General features: G+C 38.5%; 1 protein-coding gene across 3 annotated transcripts in view; it reads right to left on the bottom strand.

The window, feature by feature from the left end:
* Positions 1-903: 903 nt before the first annotated feature.
* The window catches only part of dpp10 (dipeptidyl-peptidase 10 (non-functional)), a 251,290-nt gene continuing 230,794 nt past the window's right edge, over positions 904-21,399 (bottom strand). For all 3 annotated transcript variants that reach the window (XM_085434453.1, XM_085434454.1, XM_085434455.1), the window contains 13 exons: positions 21,133-21,224; positions 20,119-20,166; positions 19,433-19,554; positions 15,657-15,701; positions 11,874-11,972; positions 11,597-11,666; positions 10,251-10,445; positions 7,983-8,037; positions 7,672-7,771; positions 5,883-5,941; positions 5,177-5,249; positions 4,799-4,872; positions 904-2,677 (listed from right to left, as the gene is read on the bottom strand). In XM_085434453.1, the coding sequence (XP_085290579.1) occupies positions 2,540-2,677; positions 4,799-4,872; positions 5,177-5,249; positions 5,883-5,941; positions 7,672-7,771; positions 7,983-8,037; positions 10,251-10,445; positions 11,597-11,666; positions 11,874-11,972; positions 15,657-15,701; positions 19,433-19,554; positions 20,119-20,166; positions 21,133-21,224 (1,170 nt within the window). In that variant the 3' untranslated portion in view covers positions 904-2,539. The remainder of the gene's footprint in view (positions 2,678-4,798; positions 4,873-5,176; positions 5,250-5,882; positions 5,942-7,671; positions 7,772-7,982; positions 8,038-10,250; positions 10,446-11,596; positions 11,667-11,873; positions 11,973-15,656; positions 15,702-19,432; positions 19,555-20,118; positions 20,167-21,132; positions 21,225-21,399) is intronic.

Genomic DNA, 21,399 nt, shown 5'->3' with positions numbered 1-21,399 from the left:
TGGCACTTGAAGAACACTGGCTTGTTGCTTTGTAGTTCCACGCAACCAAGCACTGTTCTTAAATGCTTCTCCAATTTGGGAGCTGAAGCATATTGCAGCTGCCATAGGTCAAGAAGCATGCTACACCCTGGACAGGTTACCAGTCCATCGCACTTACACCTACAGTCAATTTATCATCACCAGTTAACCTAATGAGCATGTGTTTGGACTGTGGGAGAAAGCATGATTTCCCAGAGAGAATCCACAGAGACACGTGGAGACAATACAAAGTCCAGTTTAAGAAGCCAGAAACTGTAATTTTTAAAATGTCATAAATGCATTTTGGCCTTGCAGTTCTTCTTTCAAAGCTTACCAAACAGGTGACGAGTCCACAAAAAGAGGTAGATGTTAGCCCAAATGTAACCATGTCACCAGTAACTTTAGAACTGAAAGATCTAAAACTGTGAGTTGACTTTGTTCGGTTGTCCTATTATTTTCTTTAGATCTGCGTTGACATCATGTGGTTATCAAGATTTTTTTTCTCATTAGACAAGAAAGAAAAACAAAGTCTCCATTGGGAGCGTCATCTTCAGGAGATGACTAACAGGACTTTCAGAGAAGAGAAATATTTGTTTGTCGTTAAACACCTACTGATCACTGTTGGTGTTAAAATAGACCTTTTCACAACATCTTCCATCTGGCTAGGTTGCCATGTTGATGCATTCCTCCTTAAAAAACGACCAATAATGTTTGTTTTGAGCTCTGAACCACCATAGCTGTTACACATTTTGCTGGCTACTACAAATTTAAGAATTAACATCTGCTTGGTCATTCAAGCTTGTAAGTGCAGGCAGTGATTAATGCACACAGACATGCAGTGTTGATGCAAGTATGTTTGACTTTAAATAAGAAGATCTTGCCTGCTAAATCATTAATGCAGGTAGCCCATGGCCATGACAGATGACTGGGTCTCTTTAATGTGACTGCCAAGGTAACAAACAAATGAAACTTTAGATTGAATTGCTCAGTCCTGCAAACAAATGCAGCCGATTTGGTTCTCTGTTATTTGTGTTCAATCCACCAGAATAACTCAAAGGTTTTTTTTTTTTGTTTAGTTTTTTTTTTACATTTTTTTTTTTTTTTTACATTTTTTATTATTATTATTTATTATTTATAATCATCACTAGAGGACAATCACAATAACCCCAAAACCTCAACCCTCAACCCTTCCCTTTTAAAACAGCAAAAAGAACGAGAACAAGCATTACAAAATCCATCCTAAGAAGAAAATCAACAGCTTGAAAGAAAACAGAAAAGAAATGAAAGTACAAGACGTCCAGGTCAAATCAATCCATCCCCATAGACTAAACTTTCTATGAGATCTGACATCTTAAAAATATATTTATGTACACACTCTGCTGTATTGTACTGTACAAAATGTGGCAACACTTGACACATTCCCTGTAGACATGCAAACACCTTACTGACACTGTAAAATTCCCCATCTTAGTTCTTTTTTTGAATGTCTTTTAGTGTCCAAAAATACGTGAAATGGTTCTTTACTCTGGTGGAGATGCACTGGAAAATGATCTCACACCTTTTTAAACTTGTGCAATTTGATTTAAGGGTTCAAATCACATATTAAGATGGAGAGCTTTTTCAGTGTGGCCTGAAACTGAAATTACTATATGGCCTATAAACCTGTTATCTTCATCCCAAACTTAAGAGTTTCTAAACTGACTGCAACACCGTGTCTCGAGGACCTGAGTTGACATAGGTTAACATGACACTGCTAATGGATGACTACCACTGCCAGCAAGTAATATTACAGTATGTTGAACCTCATAAGGCATTGTACATGTCTACACAAGACTGCTGTACAATAAAGTGTGACCTCTAAACACTGTTTCCATTCAGGGTGGGCGATGGCAGAGGGTTTCAGCAGGAAATTGCACTTATTCAGGATCTGCTCAGGTTGTAGTGAACTTGCGTGACTAAACATTTTTGCAGATGACTGGAGCATTTCCTTGTGCAACGATACAACAACCAAAAGAGAAGTGAGATCAAAGGTGTATATCGGTGTTCTTGTCTTCCAAAGTGTCGCAGTACCACAAAGGAGACTGACATGGCAAGAATGAGTGAAGCTGAAAGGCGAAGGGGGGAAAAAGAACCATGCACTTGGTTAAGTGTGAATGACTGCAGCTCGGAGAACCTGCAGCAGATCTTCAGTGTGCTTTGCCGAGAAACTGAGCGTCCCAAAACTGAAATGACTCTATGCTAGACGACAGTTCGCGCCTCAAGTCCCGGCAATGCGAGTGTCACTTGTTGTGTCCTTTAGCTATCTTTTTCATCACATTTACACATACACAGACACACACACAGGAGTGCTCATACACACACACATACGCACGCACACACACATACACACTTTGGGAGCATCAGCAGCTCTACCCCAGTGTCCTTTTCTGGCTAAACACTTGGTCCAAACACGAAAGGCCTTGACGGATTTCAGCAAAATTCTTCAAGCTCTGCCAAAGGTCTGACTCCCAAAGACACATTCCTACTCCTCTTCTTCCTCCTCTTCATCGGGTAGTGGTAGCAACTCCTCCTTCAGACACTCCCTGTAGAAACTGGTCAGTGTGGTGTAGAGGTGCTGACGACTCTGCTGAGACAGGAAGTGTCCCTCATCTGGGTAGATCTGGTGGGTAAAAGACATGGAAAACAGCTTTCAGGGTACTTTGATTGCACACAACCATCTCAGGTTTGTGGAGTCTTTTTTGTGTCTTTTAGCTTATTGTTTTTGTTCACTCTCATTCCTCTCATGTTCTTTGCTTCTATTAGTGGGACTAAACTAAAAAGCTTTGAAAACACAGTACAGACTAGTTCCTTTGCACCAAACAGAAGTAAGACAAAGTTATTGACTTTCTGGTTAATATATAGGGGTATTTAGCAGCTAAAAGGGCAGCTGTTTTGTGGAGGAAAAATGAAAACAGTGCTAAAAGAGAAAAATAACATTCGACATAATCTGCACTTCGATTCACTGGGTGGCCAGAAACACAACTTGCTCTTGCTCAAAGTGTACTGTTACTCAAACATTTCATTTCATTGACTTGTGCAGTGATATATAATCATTGTCTATTCCATTAGAATCCCACAGCTGCGTCTTCTGCTGTATAGCCTGGCTTCTGGGCAGAGTGAGGTGGGATTACCTCCTATTTTGCATCACATTTAAACAAAGTGCCAAAATTAATAGCAGAGTAGAGTTAATTTCATAAAGTGGAATACTTTAACCGCTCCCAATCAAAGCCTAAAACTATGCAGCAACTGAGAGAAAAAGTAAAAAAACAACACAAAACACAAAGGTCTGAATTAAATTATGGTCATCTACCTTCCACTTTACCAACCTCCGTATGGACTCTTGTAAGACAACTATTGTCTCTCAGCATTCAGTATTGCTGTGGTGCACTGGCGGCACGGACATCTTGCCGTCAGTGCACCACAGCCACTGGTGTTTCTGCAACACCATTAGCATCTAAAAGAATGGGATCAGAGCACGTTGAAAAAATCCTTGACGTAATCTTGCAACTTAGGAGATTTCTAGTAATGCAGTGGTTAAAACATACACCATGTAACTTCAATTCTCTCAGTCTGAACCCTTGTCATATTTTGTTTCTTTCACACACATGCGTTCTTGTCAAGAAGCATCATAAAATGCCAATTTGTTAGTGCCTCATCAGTGAAAACAAGGTTGCTTTTAATGCTGTACCTCTAATGCAGCACCAACTGCAATATAGGCAGCTGAGAGATAACGGTCACATTTTAGAGACCTACCAAGGCCACATTAGGAGGCTGAATAAGCCTCCTAATGTGGTTTCTTAGCCACAAGGTTCATCTCCTGTTTGGAATCTGCACTTGAAACTTACAACCCAATCTTACTAACCCACTACCAAAGGGAAGCTTTTGCATAACTGAGACATGTCAGTGACTTTCAAAGAACAACACACGTTTGTCACAGTTTCCTGGGAATCAGAACAAGCTGGACGTGCATTTAGAAAAGACAACAGCTTGGACTGTATCTCTGTAAGTTATCTTTACTGCTTATTTTAAAGAAAACCTTACATAATGAGCAGGTGCTATATTTAGGATGCACAACTTTGCTATATGAGCTCCACCACACGTTATTCTAGTCAAGCGACAACTATAAGATGCTCTGCCTAACACTAATCATGCCAGAGCTATGAGATCAACATGCTCCTGTTATGCTTTCTTTTTTAACACAACCTAAACAGGACATTTCGTTAAAATTCATAGTTCATAATTCATTGAACAAAGACACCATTTTTGCAGTTGTGCTTTGGTACACTACCACAGGGGATTTTAAATGAAGTAATCAAGATGCGATCAAAGTGTAGATTTTCTACTTTATTTATTTGCATCAACTTGCATTTTTATAGCTTATATGTGATACCCAAAGAAATGTCAGTGTGAGGGAGGCTATGCAAAATATATATTTAGAGCAGATAGGATCAAAGTAAAAAAGAAATGAAAATTTACTCGTAATTGTCTTAATTAATTAAAAAAAAATTTAATAAGGACGCTTCCGTGAATATTAAATGGTTAAAATCAAGGTATGGCCAAAGAATACTGAAAATATTCTGTAAAAAAAAACCAACCTAATATGGAAAGTCTTTTATTTAAAAAATGTATTTATTTTATTTTGACACTGTATAACAGTTGAGCCATTTATCATTGCCATAGGTCATTGTTTTCTACCAAATGCACTCTAAAAACCTAGTGATGACATCTCTGGGTTACACACCTGCATTGAGTAGTTTGCTCCAACTTTCACAAGGTTCTTGACGAGCTCAGCAGTGTGCTGGAAGTGGATATTGGCTGGGAGTAAAAAGAGAAAAATGTCAGCAAGATTCAGCCTGAATCCTAACTGGGAAAAAAAACAGACAATCAGATTCTGGGAGAATGGAAATGCCTCAACAAATCCGACATGCATGGTTAATCAGGGAATGTTTTCCTCTGGAAATCCCAGCATCAATTTAGATAACCCACTTTTCCATTTATCTTTTGATTAAAAAGCATTTGCCTCATTACCTTCCAGGATTGCATGCCTCTTTGTGCTCAGCAGTGATGCACCACAGATAGCGTATTTTCATTTTTATCTACGATTTATTTTGCTTCTTACCATCTGCTGTGCCATGCACCAGCATCAGTGTCTGTTCCCTAAGAGCTTGAACATTCTGCAGCACACTGGAAAACTGCGAGAAAGAGTGGGGAGATAATTAATTGATAGATATGCTAACTGGCATTGAGAAATGAAAATAAAAAAAGATGCAGAATGTGATCAAATGAATGGCACTGTACTAAATTACATTCTACATACAGACACACACCGACAGAGTCATTCAAATTAATTCGAGATCTTTAAGTGATAAGGCATCTCCCACAGATATTATTTTCTGTTCTTGAAATATCACAGATTGCATAAATTATGAGGAAAATGTAAGGTGTGGTACAGCAGAAGCCATGAAATACTTGTCAGGGTCAGATTTGTTGTTTGTGCTTGTGCAAAAAAGTGTTTTGTTCTTCTTCACTGCCTCCTTCCTATCACACTGGGAGGAAAGTACATCTGATAGCTGAACATCAACACCCCAAACTTCGGCATGTGATCTGACACACCGGAGTTCAGAGTAACCAAAGACAGATGAGTGACAAAATCCTACAGAGCATTAAAAAAGAAAAAAAGAAAAAGTAAAGCAAAGCATCGCTGCCTCTGACTTTGATAGCAGCTGCTTTCAGTAACTGCAGGAGCTTAACTGTAGGTGTGTCATTGATGTTAACGTTTTCAAAGATCTACAGGAAACATGCTCGTGGAAGCAGTAAACACGCACCTGATATCTGCTGTCATCCCGTAATGGCATGCCGAGGTATCGTTCAGAGAACGCTGACGCTGTGCAAATGAGAAGTGAGACAATCTTAACAGTGCCACTAGCACACAGTGCTTCAGCTGCAGCTAAGTACCTGCACAAAGTGGAGATCCTGGTATTCAGGGTCCAAATTAAATACTTTTAGTAAAAAGGAAAGCAGCTTGTGGTGGTGAAAAAGTCATCTGTGTCATCTCAGTGTTGCAGAGGACAATGTTTACAGTGGTCAGATTCATCTCACACTCAGATTTCAGAAATAAACAGGTCATTTTTAGTGAGAGGCTAAAGGAGAAGAATAAAGTTTACATTTATTCAGTTTATTAATAAATGATCTAGGTTTACTTTGTCACTTTACTGTGTACTTTAATTGGTTGAATTGCCCGTTAATCATCAGATGTTGCAGACATGAGCTATGTCTTTTTCATTTGCTTCTGACAGTTAGAAATACAGATTAGTTTTTGGCTGTCATTGACATATTGAGCACTGCTCAATATGGAGAATTAAGTTTTGCTTTTGGGTGTAGACATGAGTCTAAATTGTTACACATGAGATGCATAATTCATGTTTGGGAAAATATACTGAGGTTTTAATGAATAAAGATGATGATGCAATATGGTGATGATAAATCAGGACCAACCGTTTCATGATTGTCTAAAAATGCTCTATTCTGGTAAACTCATAGGAGCTGTTAAAGTTGGGAGCTCACACAGTGCAAATGACAACAAGGGGAGTACAATCACAAAGCACGGAAATAAGAAAAAGCAGGAGACATGACACAGGTGAAAACAATCAGGGAATTAGAGGGAAGACAGAGACAAAATATTACTGCATCTCTACTTTCCTTGCCATTTTTCCTTGGCCTTCATGAGAAACACTTAATGAGACCAAAGAGGAGTGATAAAGTGATAAAGACTAAGAGAAAGAGAAACTCATTGTGGAGAGAGTCCAACCACACTAGGGATAAATCTGTTCTTCATGAAAGACAACACCTGGACAGCAAGCACTTCATGACAGCATTTTAATGTTCTAACCTTGGGGTTCAATGATTAAAAATTCAAAATACACATCAGTAGGTTAGGGTATGAAACGGACAATATGCTCCACCACTTTTCCAACTATGCTGATCTTTTAAGGAATGGTTGGATATTGCATCGCTATAAATTGTAGGATGATATTATCTCCTCTCCTCTTGCTTAGTATCTGAAGAATTCAAACAGTTGTTATGAGTGCCAGAATGAAACCTTCCTAACCAAAGCAGACTATTCAAATGTACCCATGAAGCTAGGACTTATTTGACATGCAAGGAAGAACAATTCCCAAAGCGAAACAAGAAGCAGAAACAAGGAAGACGAGGGAGCTAACCCAGAGGGAAAACATGGGAAAACAACAACAATGAAACACTGGGGACACTAAAAAGTATAAAGATAAAAAGAATATCACTTAAAAAAACAAAAATGCAGAACCAGAACATGTTCAATAGTACTGTGTTACAGTATAGAGAAATAAAGTATATTCTGTGCACATTAGTAACTAGAATATTCAAGCCAAATAAAACTGGTGTGGTACATAATGCTGCCTATATATATTATATATTTATTGTTGTGGACCAACACAATGGTCTGAAATTCCACAATGTATGAAATCCACAGGAAAGTCCACCACAGCAGTTTTACTGATCTTTACTTACATTTGCTTTGCAGCTTGTAAAATGTATCTTTAATGTGAATTAACCTCTTTTGAGAGATGTTTTACTCACCATAGAGTTTCCAGTCGGTCACTGGTGACATTGCACACGCACATTTAAACAGGCTGTCAGTAGACTTCAGCATCATTAATGTTATGTAGGCTCCATATCCCTAAGTGAGCAAACACAAACATTTATTCATCTCTAATTGCTGAAATCCATCGAGTGTAAAAATGAACTTGGATTCAATCTCTGGAGTCACTCAGTAGAAATTTTACTAAGTAGCTTCTTGGCACTTAATAATTTCAGCAATGGAAGTAAGAATAGAATTTAGATGGTCACAAATTAAAAGTAGAAAAATGGAGGAAAAAAAGGAGGCTCACCTTTCCAAACACTGCTATCCTTGTCCGGTCAATGTATGGAAACTTCATCATGTAACTGGAAAAACACACACATGCTATATGACCTACAGAACTTCTTAAATGTGGTTGCATGGGAGGAACCAAGAATTGGATATCAATAAATATAAAAAAAAACACTTGAAAAATCGCAGAAACTTCAGTGAGTTCTAATGATTTTATTCTTGGATACATCTCCTGCCTTCATAAACATGCATGAGACGATATGACTGCACCATCAATTTGAGCACAAGAGTAAAGCAAATGATTTTAAATCCCGAGAGTCCTCCTCCTGCCTAAAGAAGGTTAAAAAAAAATCAACTGTATATGTGTAAAGTCTGATATGAAACTGATATTAAAACAGAATCAAAAATCCAAAATCACAAATCACCCCTGACCCTCACTCCACTCACTCCACTATGTCATCTGCAAGGATCATAGTCGACCTGTACAACATCACTGCGCAAACAAGAAGCAGCTCAGAGCTAATATCTGATACAATCCCACCCTGTAACTTTTACACACCTCACCATTGTCTCATTGTCCTCATACATGTCTTTCACCACCTCTTCCACTCCTGTGTTCCTCATACAACACTTCCTCTCTTGCAACCCTCTCATATGCTTTCTCTAGACCCAAAGACATTGCAGCTCCTTTTGACCTTCTTTATAATTCTCGATCAACAAACTCACAGGAAAGATCACATCGCAAGACCCAAATCAAAAAGCATCATAACGTTACATGTTGAGTCTGGCTAAATGCAAAAATGCTAATGGTGACCCTGCCCCGACTCCTAAGAGACTAGAGTCCATCCTCAGTGTGCACCATATTCTTGCTGTGCCTGACTCTCCCTGTTTTGACTATAAAATGCAAATTAAGCAGAGTGTCTATAAACTTCAAAGAGTTCTGTGGGACAAAGAGGCTGACAGGATTTTATTTTTTTAATTAGCATGAACGAGCAGAGAATTTATAGTCCACTGATCACTTATTGCACCTTACTGTACAAACAGTAGCAACAACAACTACTGCCTTACTACTGCCTTGCCCACCCACAAAGTGCTTTGTTTGTGTACAACATGTGAATTTGACGATTAAATAATAAAAAAAAAAACTATAACCTGTTTTATTTATTCATTTTAACATTGATCAATTCCTGTAAGATGACACTGAGAAAGTTTGATAGTCATCACTTGGACAAAAGGTTCCAAAGTGTCTGTTCATAGAGGGGAATAAGCTTTTGTTTTGGACGTATCGTGGGGTTCTCTCCTGGAAGAGTGACAATCTTGCTCCACTTGGTGGGAGCAATTTCCGGTGTAGCACAAACAAGCAGTGGAAAAAACATGGAGTTTACTGAGTAAATATGATTTTTATTGGGAAAAATCAAAAAAAGTTAGTTGATCCTGTTATGCTCACCATTTTATCAAAATTGTATTTGAAACTGTTTCACTGTTCATGAATGAAAACAACCTTTGGGGTTTTTTAACTAATGAAATGGACCATGAAAAACTTTGAGAACCACTGGCTTAAATTAATTGTAATAATTGTATTATACAAATATTAGAGTAACGATCAACATATGATTTTGACACTTGCTTTTTAAGTTACTTATAATTACTTTGGCGTTATAAATATGCATAGTAAAGTATTCTTTATCCATCATTAAATATGTCTGAAGGGTTACAAACTGAATATATATCTATATATTTTTTTTTTAGTCAGGGGAGTTGTGACAGTTTTTGCATAGATTTTTTGATCATCCATTAAGATAAACATTCTGAATTTGTTGTTATTTAGGTATTTTTTGGAAATAACAGCAAAGGAAATCAGTATCTTACAGTATTTAACAAAGGTATGTATTGTCTGCTGTTAAATCCATGTGCTGTCTGAACTGGCAGCTCCTAAACCAAATAATGAAACATCCAGAACCTCTTATGATTTCATCTGAAACTGTTTACACTATGGTTTCCAATTTAAGTCTAGTCTATATTATGTCAAAAGGAATTTATCTGGAACTTTTATTCTTTAAAGGATTTCTTCCTTTATTCTTGACTTGATAACCATTTTCAAGACTTTAATTAGACACAGTAGTGCAGAAATATTCAGATCAAATAAAAAGAGGATGGCATTCTGCTTTAAATTCCAAACTGAGTTACAAAGCTCTTGTTCAGGGGATTTGCACATATTTTGAATTTTTTATCTCAAAGTACAAGAATAAAAAGTAAAAAGTAAAATAAAATGGATGTGATAACATACTCCACTGCTGCAATCTGGTCCTGAACATCAACAGTTCCCAGTCTCTGGTGAACTTCGTGCAGTATCCTTTGACCCTGGAAGCCGCCGCCCCGGCCGTCCAGACGGGCCACGATGATGTTGTCAGAGCTGACGAGGACCGAGTCCCAGCTGAGGGAGAAACGGTCACTCACAGCCTGACCTCCAGGGGCGCCGTCACTGAACAGAGAACAAACATAATCAGGCACTTTCAGGCAGCATGAAGCCGCATTGGTCATATAACCTCTGTAACTGGAAGAAATTCCTTTTTGAGCTGATACAACTTCCACAGTAAAAGAGGTCTAAAAATGAAAGAAAAAATTATGAAAGACAAATTTCAAAATTTTCACTCTCTGCTTGTTACCTTGGCTGTCAACATGTAGCTAAGCAATGTAGGGAGGAAATGAGAAAACAAGTAAAAAAAACACTGTGTGTGTGTGCAATGACATCATAGTGTTATAGTGGTTGGTGGTAAGATAGCGCCACATTAATCAAGTGCAGATTAATTGCAATCACCCTAACCATCCTAGGGCTGGTCAGTTTTCTGGAAGAAACCCTGCTTTTCCAATTAGGTTGTCATCCTGAAGCCTGTGACAAACAACAAACGCACAGCTTGCACCACAAACATCCTTCATCTTGTTCCACTGCTCCTCGGTGGGCAGCAACCTTCAGGGAGTCATTAGAACTCTTTGGACTGAAAGTACCTAATAACAGGCTTACGGTATTTATCAAAATACTATTAAGGAATTTGTTCAAGTTTAGCATTTTTGCTCATTTGTTTTACTTTCAAAAAGTTACCTCAGAAGTTGGTCTAATCTACTTTGAGTTAAGACAAGTACTTCTAAGACTTCTAAGCTGATTCTTTCTAAAGACTGAAATAGCTTTTTTCATAATGCAACATGTGACCCAGTGCAAAGGTATGGTACATTGACTTATTTTTAGCTGTTTAACAGTTAAAAATAATGTTTATTTTCCTTCATCTGGACCTTAGTGCAACCTTTCAGTTTTATTACATACATTTTATATGACAGAAAATAAGGAAAATAGGTTCTCTTTACAATCAGTCTGGCATAGAACACTTCATCCTGTCAGTGATTATTTTTGCTTTTATTGGTTCATTATTCAAATGGATATGAAAAAGACTGAATCACAGGTTGCCACAAAGGTACGCTGTGATTGACTTAACATGACCCCGGTTACTTTACATGCAAATTACGGTCAGGAGTGTGATTACAACTGGAAACGAATGCATTAAATATTCATACATTTTCTGTTCTCTCTTACTTGACCAAGGACTGTGAGATATAGTAGAAAGCACATGTGATACATACACGACCAACAGAAGTCCATAGTGGCGGGAATCAGAGAAGTCTGGTGGGTACGAGATCTTCAAAGGTAAATCTGTAACAAGAAATGAGAGAAAAGTCGATGTATTGCAGTTCACCAGTGAGTTACACTAACACCACAGAAACCTACACTTCAGTTCAGTTCATTTTTATTTCAAACATATACATTCACCAACATTTCATAAAATCTTTCCATGCAGTTGTTTGAAAAGGAGTAGGCAGAAGTATATACTTATTTAGCCCTACCCCCTCACTTCCTCACCAAAATGTTCCATTGGAACAGTTCTGAAGTCTGTCAGCTGGATCCTTTTGTACTTCAAGGCTGCCTTCAGCAAAGAGTTGTTCTCAAGGATGTAGTAATCTGTAAAGATGAGGGCAATGTGTTTAAAAGATGAAAGAGTGCAAAAATTGTTGTCAATAATCTGAATGCAAATGACCTGTACGGAATTGTCTTTTGAGGCTGTGATGTAATGAGATGAGATGGAAAGTGTATGTCAGACAAATAAGATCTGATTCTAGGGGATTGTTTCTGAAATAGTCTTATTTTGTGGCAAATTCATAGAGAGAGCTGAATAACTACAATAATGTAGCCAATATTAAACTTGGATGAGCACAGAAAAATACATTCAAAAAGTTCAATTTCTGAAAGGCATTCTACACACAGCAGCTTCTGGCCTCAAAAACAGGAGTCCCACTATTTTCTCCACATGTAATGAACAGTGACTCTCTGATTTGGCCATTTTTCCATTCAAGCCATCTGAACAGCAGCTAAATGAAATGGAATTCATCCAGCATTTCTAATAGAAAACCCAAAATCAATAGACGTCTCATTATGAAACCGCCAGAGGCCTTGAGTTCCCAGCTGTGGATGGAGGCACTGTCCTAATAACCCTGTGCAAATTGCTTTTTCTGCAGCACAGCTGTTAACTTTTTCTTTTCTTTTTTTTGTTGTTGTTGTTGTTTTTTTTTTTCCTTGGGAGACAACACATACATGTGGATAACGAGAAAAAGAGTGTGTGTGTCCATTTTCATGCCAAAAATAGAAGAAAGAAATCTGGATTTGTTGACTGTGTGGTCAATGGAAGAGCCTACAACCTGGAAAAATTGGTGGTGGGTGACTGAGTGCAGTAAATTGTTTTTTGCTGTCGGAGACTGATTGCAAGTAGTTGTGACGACCAACTTATCAACCAGACTTTGGGCACGCGGCACCCTCAACCCCTACTCTTTGACAATGAGCAGAGTGGTTTCCAGTGTTTCAGGCTTTTAGTCACATTTGTATACATAGATCAGTACACAGTGAAAGCATCTCTCCCAGTCTTTTCTCAGCAGTGTACACATATTGAGAGCAACATTCATGCTTCTTCATTTTTTGTACCTCCTTCAATAGGTGCAGTTATATAACTCATGTGTATCAAAATGTACCTTCCACAAAGCTACAACTTCCCAGACAAGGAAACTGCAAGTTGATTGCACATGTTCGCAATCACTTTGTTTGCATCGTAGTCTCCAACCACTATTTTCCCGAGTGTGACTGTCGTGTGAGCTCTGCTGGCTCTGACGTACGACCAGATTCAAGAGGAAATACTTGTCAGCTTGTATTTAGGTCTTATACCAACTACATTTCCTTGGCCTAATGCCCACCCAGCCACTTACAAAATCGACTGTCAGGCAAGGATAGGAATCTGACGCTGCATGTGAGGATATTTACAGAAACTCTTTACTATTTGCTTTTATTTCCAGAAAAGATGGGATTGTTTTAGGTAAAAGAGAGACTCTGTTACAGGTTTTTTTTTACAGTTTTAAATGCTTGAAAAGATGTTTAGTTCCCTCTATTTCTGCATTTAGGTGTGGCTTTAATGAGTAAATGTCTTGAACTGTACCGATGTAAATCAGGACATGTGGGTTGCTGACCCCTCTCCAGAAATCATACCTTTTACTAAATGGGACTCATTCTATTTTAGGATTTTCCCTACTTTAAACAGATAAGGGTTAGTAATATTTGAATCTCACGGTACACCTGGTTAGAAGTAGTTTGCCTGCCTTAATTTTTTGTGGCACAGATTCAACAAGGTGCTGGAGACATTCCTCAACAATTCTGGTCCATATTGACATGATGGCATCACACAGTTGCTGCATATTTGTCAGCTGCACATCCATGATGGGAATCTTCCAATCCAACACATCCCACATTCCACACATGCTGTATTGGTTTGAGATCGGGTGACTATTGAGGCCACTTGAGTACAAGGAATGCATTGTCATGTTCAAGAAACCAGTTTCAGATCATCTGAGCTTTGAGACGTGTTGTGTTATCCTGCTGGAAGCAGTCATCACAATATGGGTGCACTGAACCCATGTGAAATGTAGCCTCAGTTTCTTGTTCTTTGCTGATGGGAGTGGCATGTGGTGTGGTCTTCTGCTATTGTAGTCCATCTACTTCAAGGTTCAAAATGCTTTTCTGCATACTTCAGTTGTAAAAAGTAGTTATTTGAGTTACTGTTGCCTTCCTGGGGCTTTTTTTTTCACCTCTGACATCAACAAGGCTTTATGATCCAGAGAACTGATGCTCACTGGATATTTTCTCTTTTTCTGATAATTTTCTATACAATCAGCAGTTTCTGAAATACTCAGACCAACCCGTCTGGCACCAATATTGTCACTTTCAAAATTACTGATGTAATTTTTCTTCTCCATTCTGATGCTAAGAATCAGCAGGACATCCATGTCTACATGCCAGAGTTGCTGTTGGGTCTGCGCTTCCACAGGCCCCGCTGGTTTAGAGACTTATTCCCATTAACGAAGCAAGATGAACAGTAATCGAACAATTTTACTTGCTAGCAAGGGACGCTGGTCGGAACCAGGCTCTTGGAGCTGAACGCTCCTCACCTGTTTCCTAGCTAACTTTAAATAAACAGCCTTCCTTGCAGCCTTTTATTGACTACAGTTACAGTTTACATAGGCACCACCCATTGTAACACCCCCTGTGGTGTGTCGTGCCCTTGTATATGTGTGTATGCATGTGCGAGAATGTGTGTGTGTGTGTGTGTGTGTGTGTGTGTGTGTGTGTGTGTGTGTGTGTGTGTAGGTGCCCGTGAGTGTTTGTGTTTGTGGGTGCATTTGTGTGACCTCCTGCTCACCAAAGGGTCATAAAGGCAGGAAGTTTACTTAACAAGAAAACAGAACCTTCACCTTGGATGTGCCTATAATAAAACACTACAGCCTCCCCCACCATTCAACAGGCTGGGGAGGGAGTCAGAAACAAAGGAATGTCTTTGATCACATAGTTTGCACCAAGACTTACAAATTTAAGTAACACAATGACAACATTTAACAATTTGACTCTAACAGTTGCTTTCATGTGATTGGCAGATGTCAACATTTGCATTGATAAGTGGCTGAATATGTATACCTAAAAAGTGCATATTCATAAATTACTTGAATACTTATAAATTTGCCTTATTAAGTCTACTAAGCCGAGCTTCTAAGCTCTCTGAACTTCTCTAACTTGCTTGCTTCAGCCTGGAAAATTCATCTTGGTCATGAAGTTCCAGAAATGTTGTCATTAGCATAGAGGCTACTTGTTGTGACTGTCAGTTCCATTCATAAAAATTGGGAAAGAAAAACAGAAGAGTTTCTTTGCTCTGTGAGAAATTTCCTTTTTATCAGTGAAATCTATATTTGTTACAAATTCTCCGAAACACAGCGACCAGTGACTCTTTAGCAGTCACCCAAAGGGGAAGACAGTAACAGAGATTTTGGCTGAAAATAACTGTGGTGAACAGGAACATCGGGTAAGTCTTATGAGATTTGACTTTGTCGTCTATTTTTGTTTGGAAATGTTTCTACAACACTTACACTTAAACTCAAAATAGATTCAAATTAAAGCAGTCAGTTCCATGAATACACCCTCCTCCACCCACCCATGTTGCTTGTCAAGGGAAAATAACATTTACAGTTCTTGCAAGAGGCCTATTGTGTTTGAATGTCGCCTCATTCACAAACTCTGAGTTACTTTTTCTAAAATGTGAGATACAAATAAACTTACTTGAATTATTCAGACTGTGTAGGATCACAGTAGGTGCTCCTGGACCTGAAAGGAGACAAAAAGAGCATCTAAGTAATTTAAGCAATTTCCAGCATCTTTATTATCATGACTGGAGACATTTCCTGTTAGGATGCCTGGGTCGTTGACCCAGGGTTTTTGAGTTTATTATATTATTTATAATTTCTAGTCTTTGGGTTTTTGTTAGAGTCATGTCTTATGGTTTGTTTCTGTGTAATCCTTAGTTGCTGTCTCCCCTGTCCGCTATATCCCTGTTTCCAGTCAGTGGCTGTGTCTGCCCTGGTCCCACGTCTCTGTTCCCTCTGTTGTAGTGCCTGCATGTGAGTCTGTCTTTTGTTCAGTGTGTGTTATGCGTTTCCTGTTTTACTTTGAAGGTCTCTGTCTTATCTCAGTGTGTTCCGTTTACGCTTCCTTGTCTCGTCAGTTCTGATTTGCCCCAGCTGTGTTTCCCTCCTGTTGTCCATTCCCTGATTGCTCCCTCTATGTATTTAAGCCCTGTGTTTCAGTTTGTCATTGTCGCGATCTACCTTTATCTTGCTGTGTGTTTTGTCTGCATAGGTGTATTTTGTATTCTTAGTTTTTGTTACCCTTTTGAGTTCAGCATTAAAGCTGTTTTGAGTTACTTTCTGTCTCCGGAGTCTGCACTTTGGGTCCTTCTCCTGCCTGCACACAGCCGTCACATAACATTTCCACCTGACAGTTTGCCCAATTACGATTAAATGGTATTTAATATATGTAAAGGGGCTCCTTTAAAGCTGCTCTAAAAGGCCACTGTAGGCAGCTGTTATGTCACCTTCCCTATATTTTCTTAAATCAATTAGGGGTTAAAGGTCACTCGAGATGCCTCCCTAATATCAAATTAAGCCAGTACTTGTTAATGCCCTTCTCTAATATACTTTGTCAGAGGTTAATAGGATGGCAGGTGTGCTGTACTTAAAGCTCTCCTTTCTTTGAGTTAAAACACAAACCAACTTTTCCTTTATTTCCTTGCACTTATCTGTTGGTGGGCTGTATTAGTTTTGACCCAATGTTACACAGAGAAATGGCTTCATTTTGTGCATGTACCTGCTAGAAAACAGTAAACCAATCAGATCACTTTATGAGTGGGTTTAAGAGGCTTGTGCTGATGAAAACAGGTGTGAGAAGAAGCTTGTCAGGATTACGTGAACTTGGCCTTTGGAAGACAACAAGCTTTCTCCATTATTTTTATTGCTTTTGGGAAAGGGAATGCAGTTATTGTCCAATATATCATCACGCCAAAGCCCAAATGCCTCCTGCGCATGAAGAGCTTTCAGCTGTTCAAAATAAATTGAAACCACAAACAATATGAGTTACCCCTCATTAAATAATCTACTTGTTGCCCAATAATACTCCCTAAAAGCGATTACACACAATGTAGTCGCTAATTATTCATTTTATGACTCTCATTTCAAACTGATGAGAGATTAATTTTAAACTGAATCAGGAGGGTGACAGATCATGACTAGCAAACCCAGGCATGTGCCAGACAAATAAATGGATGCTGAATAAATAAGGAACGTAAAACACAACATAATCCTAATTTGATTTTTTTTAAACCAGCAGCCATCTGCAGCTATGTTGTAATAGAATGAAGCGCCACACAAATTGCTTTAGATGGTTAAAATTGTAAAGATTTAATTTTTATTAATGTAACTGTCCATTTAGGTGATACAGGCCAGATGCCATGATGTGGAATCATCCCAACATCATGTAAGTATCTGCATGTGCTGATGTATCGTAACGTGGTCTGGCGAAGAAGGATCGGCTAGCAGGTCTAGTGGACATGTGGTGTGGAGGCTAGCCGGAAAACTTGGAGGCCAGTCAGTTAAATAGAACAAAAGACCTTTATGTGCCGTTAACAGAAGAAAACCATACAAGCCAGGTCTCCATAGCTCCATCCTATTCGTACATACATGTGCCGGGGGTTAGGCAGTCGCTGGTGCCAGCCCGTTACAATGGTAAGGTCTCTCTAAACAGATGCACGGGCAACAGCATGCTTGGCTGTAATGGCTGCCGCTGCATTCACACTAGGATACTCTGCAACTACTACAATAATAGAATGACACCCCCTAGTGGTGCTATACCATAATAAGGGTTGTTACAGTATAGTTGTTCAATTCTAGCTCTTTGGTTGGCATAGACAGCAGGCTATGAAGCTCATCAGCCTGAGGACTGGAATGAAAGAAAACGTCAATACTGCTGTGTTAGTTTTGGGTAAGTTATGAAGCTGCAAGTGTGTAACAACAGCAAAAAAAGTCAGAAAGTTTCATTTGGAATTCAGCAGGCAGAAAAAGTAATTTTAAAAGAGCAGGATTGCATTCAAATATTCTCTTGACATCCACCGGAGAGGTGTGCTACAAAACGAGATTAATGGGTTAGTGAAGTGCGTCGAGCTTAAAGTCAGAGTTTTGAGTGTCGTGAAGACAGATGCCTTTTTACCTGGGTGGGTCACCATGGTAACTTTTGCTGAACATACATCCTGATCTGAAGCTGGTTGGGTTCAGAGTTTCAGTTAAAAATTGCCTGTCTGTATCTGTTCTTTTCATTACCATACGCTCTAAGTGTTATAAAGATGTTCAGCAGAAGAAATGCATTTGATAAACAGATGTAACCTCTAAAGGTATGCCAACACTGTGTGTCGCATTATCACAGGAATCTGCACGTCTATCTTCAGTTGATGAAAATGTATCAATTGTGTTTTTAAGCTTGGTCCTCATTTGCTTTCAAGTCTGTTTTACACCACGCTAATAAAACACAGATAAGAAAACTCAGTCAGTCTGTTGATAGTCTAATTACCAGCAAAAACTTTTGTTTATCTGGCTGCAAACTATAGGACAGTCAGTGCTGTGTGTGCTGAGGAGCATTTAATGTTTAGAGTTTCACAGCTCTAATGTGCAGCTGTCAGAGCAATAAAATAAACATGTTTACTTAAGAGTTATTCTCATTTTATTTGCAGCAGCATCGTTGCATTTGGCTGCTTTATTTTTCATATCCTTTATAGATCCTTATCACCTGTATGTCTGATAATTGGATTTGGAGTGCTGCACTCAATGCATCCACTATGTGCAGATGGAAAGCGAAATGACACTTCAAATGCCTCCTTTTATGTGTGCATGCACATAGCCTGAAGCAGTGTGGCTGATAACCACTGTCATGAATACCCGTTATCTCTGAGTTGGGTTGTAGGTTTTGTTGAACCAGCTAAAGTAAAGAAAGCCCAGATATGTTTAATTGCTTTGCAGTACACAGCTCAGGTCTGTTGTGAACTCATTTAGTTAGTTTGGCTGTACTTTCTGAATCAAGACTTTTTTAGAATAAGTCTCATATTTGCATTTTGAACTTGCAATTCTTCTTTAATAGTTTTTCCCATTTGGGAATGCCAAACAAGCAAATATTTCATAAAGAGATGGGGGTGTTAACCTAACCTTAACCCCTGTGTGTATTACTGGTAGCCTGCATGTTGTTAAGAGGTTAAATTCATTCCCTGATCTAACAACGTGGGTGGAAGCAGACTGTTGTCTGCACCAGACTGTTGTGATTCTCTAAATCACGCCCACGTTTGAACCTCAGAGTCAAATCCCTGAACTATTTTATAATATAATTTTTCATAATAAGACCCCAATCACTTGGAAGTCTGTCACCCTATGAAAGCCAAAGACACTCTGACAGCAATTTGAAAGGGCATTTCATAGCAGGAAAACTGGATGGCCCTTAAAGTGAGATACTGGTTGGCCTACCTTTACAGTCGAGGATAATGTGCTGGTTCGTGGGGCTGATGTCAGCGTCGAAGTACAAACAGTGGGCTTTATTCAGTTCACATGTTAAACACCGTCGGGGGAACAGGCCCACAGTTTTAACTCTGAGAAGAGAAGAGCATTTAAAAAACAGAAAAAGAGACAAAGCACATAAAACTTTTTGAGTAAGAAAGTAAAGGACATATTTCTTGATCTTTTTTCATGATAACTCCCCCGAAGCGAACAAACCAGTAATAAATCATATCCAACTGGAAAGTATTACCTGTCTCGTTACAGGCTGGTATAGTTTACTCTTTTACATAAAGCACATTTTTCACAGTTTTTTGGCATTTTTATATTTAACCAGTAGTCAGAAAAATAACTGGGAGGTGATTAATAATACAAATTTTATGTGTGAACTGGTGATAAAGTGGCCAAAATATTCAGATTAATCTCTACTAGTTCCAAAAAGTCAACCATATATCAATGTAAGAATAATGTGACAATTGTGAAAGTGAAAAATTCTTTGCAACCATTTTTTAAATATTTTTTTTTTATCCCATGTTCATCATCATCATCATGTGAGTAAACTTACTACTAATAAAAGTCCCTTGAGTTCTCATGATATAAGTTCGAAAAGTTTTTAATCATTTTATAAAAATTATTTAATTAATAATAATGATGCAAACCTGAAAAGCTGCCGTCTCCGTGGTGAACCCTCAGTGCTGAGAAAATAACTGTTAGAGGACATAAAAGATAATTAGTGCAAACAGACATGCTAAATTAAACACAGAAGCTCATTATCTCCTTGTTTTCTTTGTTTAAGCGAAATTCATACATTTAATTACTAAAACACACATGTGCCATGTGTGGCATCCACAGTGAACCAAGGAGAAAAGGAGACAATTCAGTACTAACTACTTTGTTCATTATCAACCCAACTCTTGTTATTGTTGTTTTTTTTCTTTAAATTAAATTTTTCTATTTGTTTGTGGCTAAAAACATTTAAGATCAGCACTCTGGTCAGCTCTATTCGATCTTTTAAAAACACAACAGCATTAGATTAGCTAAGTAAGATTCAGTAACGCATGCTTGTGGTCACAGACTTGGCAAAACACATCACTGCTTGAAACCACGATCAGGAACTCTGTGATTAGAGGAATTATGAATAGGAGGGTACAAATTTCACCTTAACAAGCTCCTAATTTCTTAGAGAAGTAAAACAGAACAATCAAACAGATGGACAATAATAAAACTGAAATAAAATTACAATTAGAATAAGAGAAACAGAGTGGAAAAAGAAAAGTCATCTTTTAAGTTGGTTTTTTTTCATCTTATCATTTGCGAGCCTTATCTCTTCATGCAGGTTGTGGTGAGCTGAGAGGTCCTGATGGTCAAGGCACTGCCAGGTTTAATTTAAGCATCAACATTGGAACGGCCAGAATGGCTCCACCATAGGATGTAAGCCCGCAGACTGGTGTATATGGGGTCAACATTTCTCCTGGGTAGCCTGAGCCCAGAACCATACATGCTTTAAAGGTGATCCGTAAAATCTTAAAATCAAGTTGTGTGCTATAAGAAACCCAAACTATCGATTTCTTAACTACTCTGGGGTGAGAGGATGACTGTTTTTTTTAATTAATTTTTTTATTGAGGTCAGTAAAGTTTGTAGGTTTTAGGGGGAGTTTTGCGGTCACACTCACAGGTTATCGGTGTCCTCATCAAAGGCAATGATCTTTGTCACCTCCCAGTTTCCAGACGTTAGATGTCGGACTTCATTTTGATCAGCTCTGAACTGAAAAAATCAGAACAACAGTAGTAGAGGGTCATTTGACTGAGCGCCATCACTTAACTCATGCTCAGGTGTCAGTCAAACACTACATATTCAAAAGTGCCCATGCCAGAAAAATATCAGTCATTAACCCAACAAAATGGAAATATTTATGAGCTGAATCAATCAGTAGATTCCA

Source organism: Copadichromis virginalis, linkage group LG16 (genome assembly GCF_057382275.1).
Source record: "Copadichromis virginalis isolate Kocher_CV1m ecotype Utaka linkage group LG16, C_Virginalis_male_GT1.1, whole genome shotgun sequence".
NCBI classification, from domain to species: Eukaryota; Metazoa; Chordata; class Actinopteri; order Cichliformes; family Cichlidae; genus Copadichromis; species Copadichromis virginalis.
The sequence above is the reverse complement of the archived record's forward strand: the minus strand, read 5'-3'. Positions and strand labels throughout refer to the sequence as shown.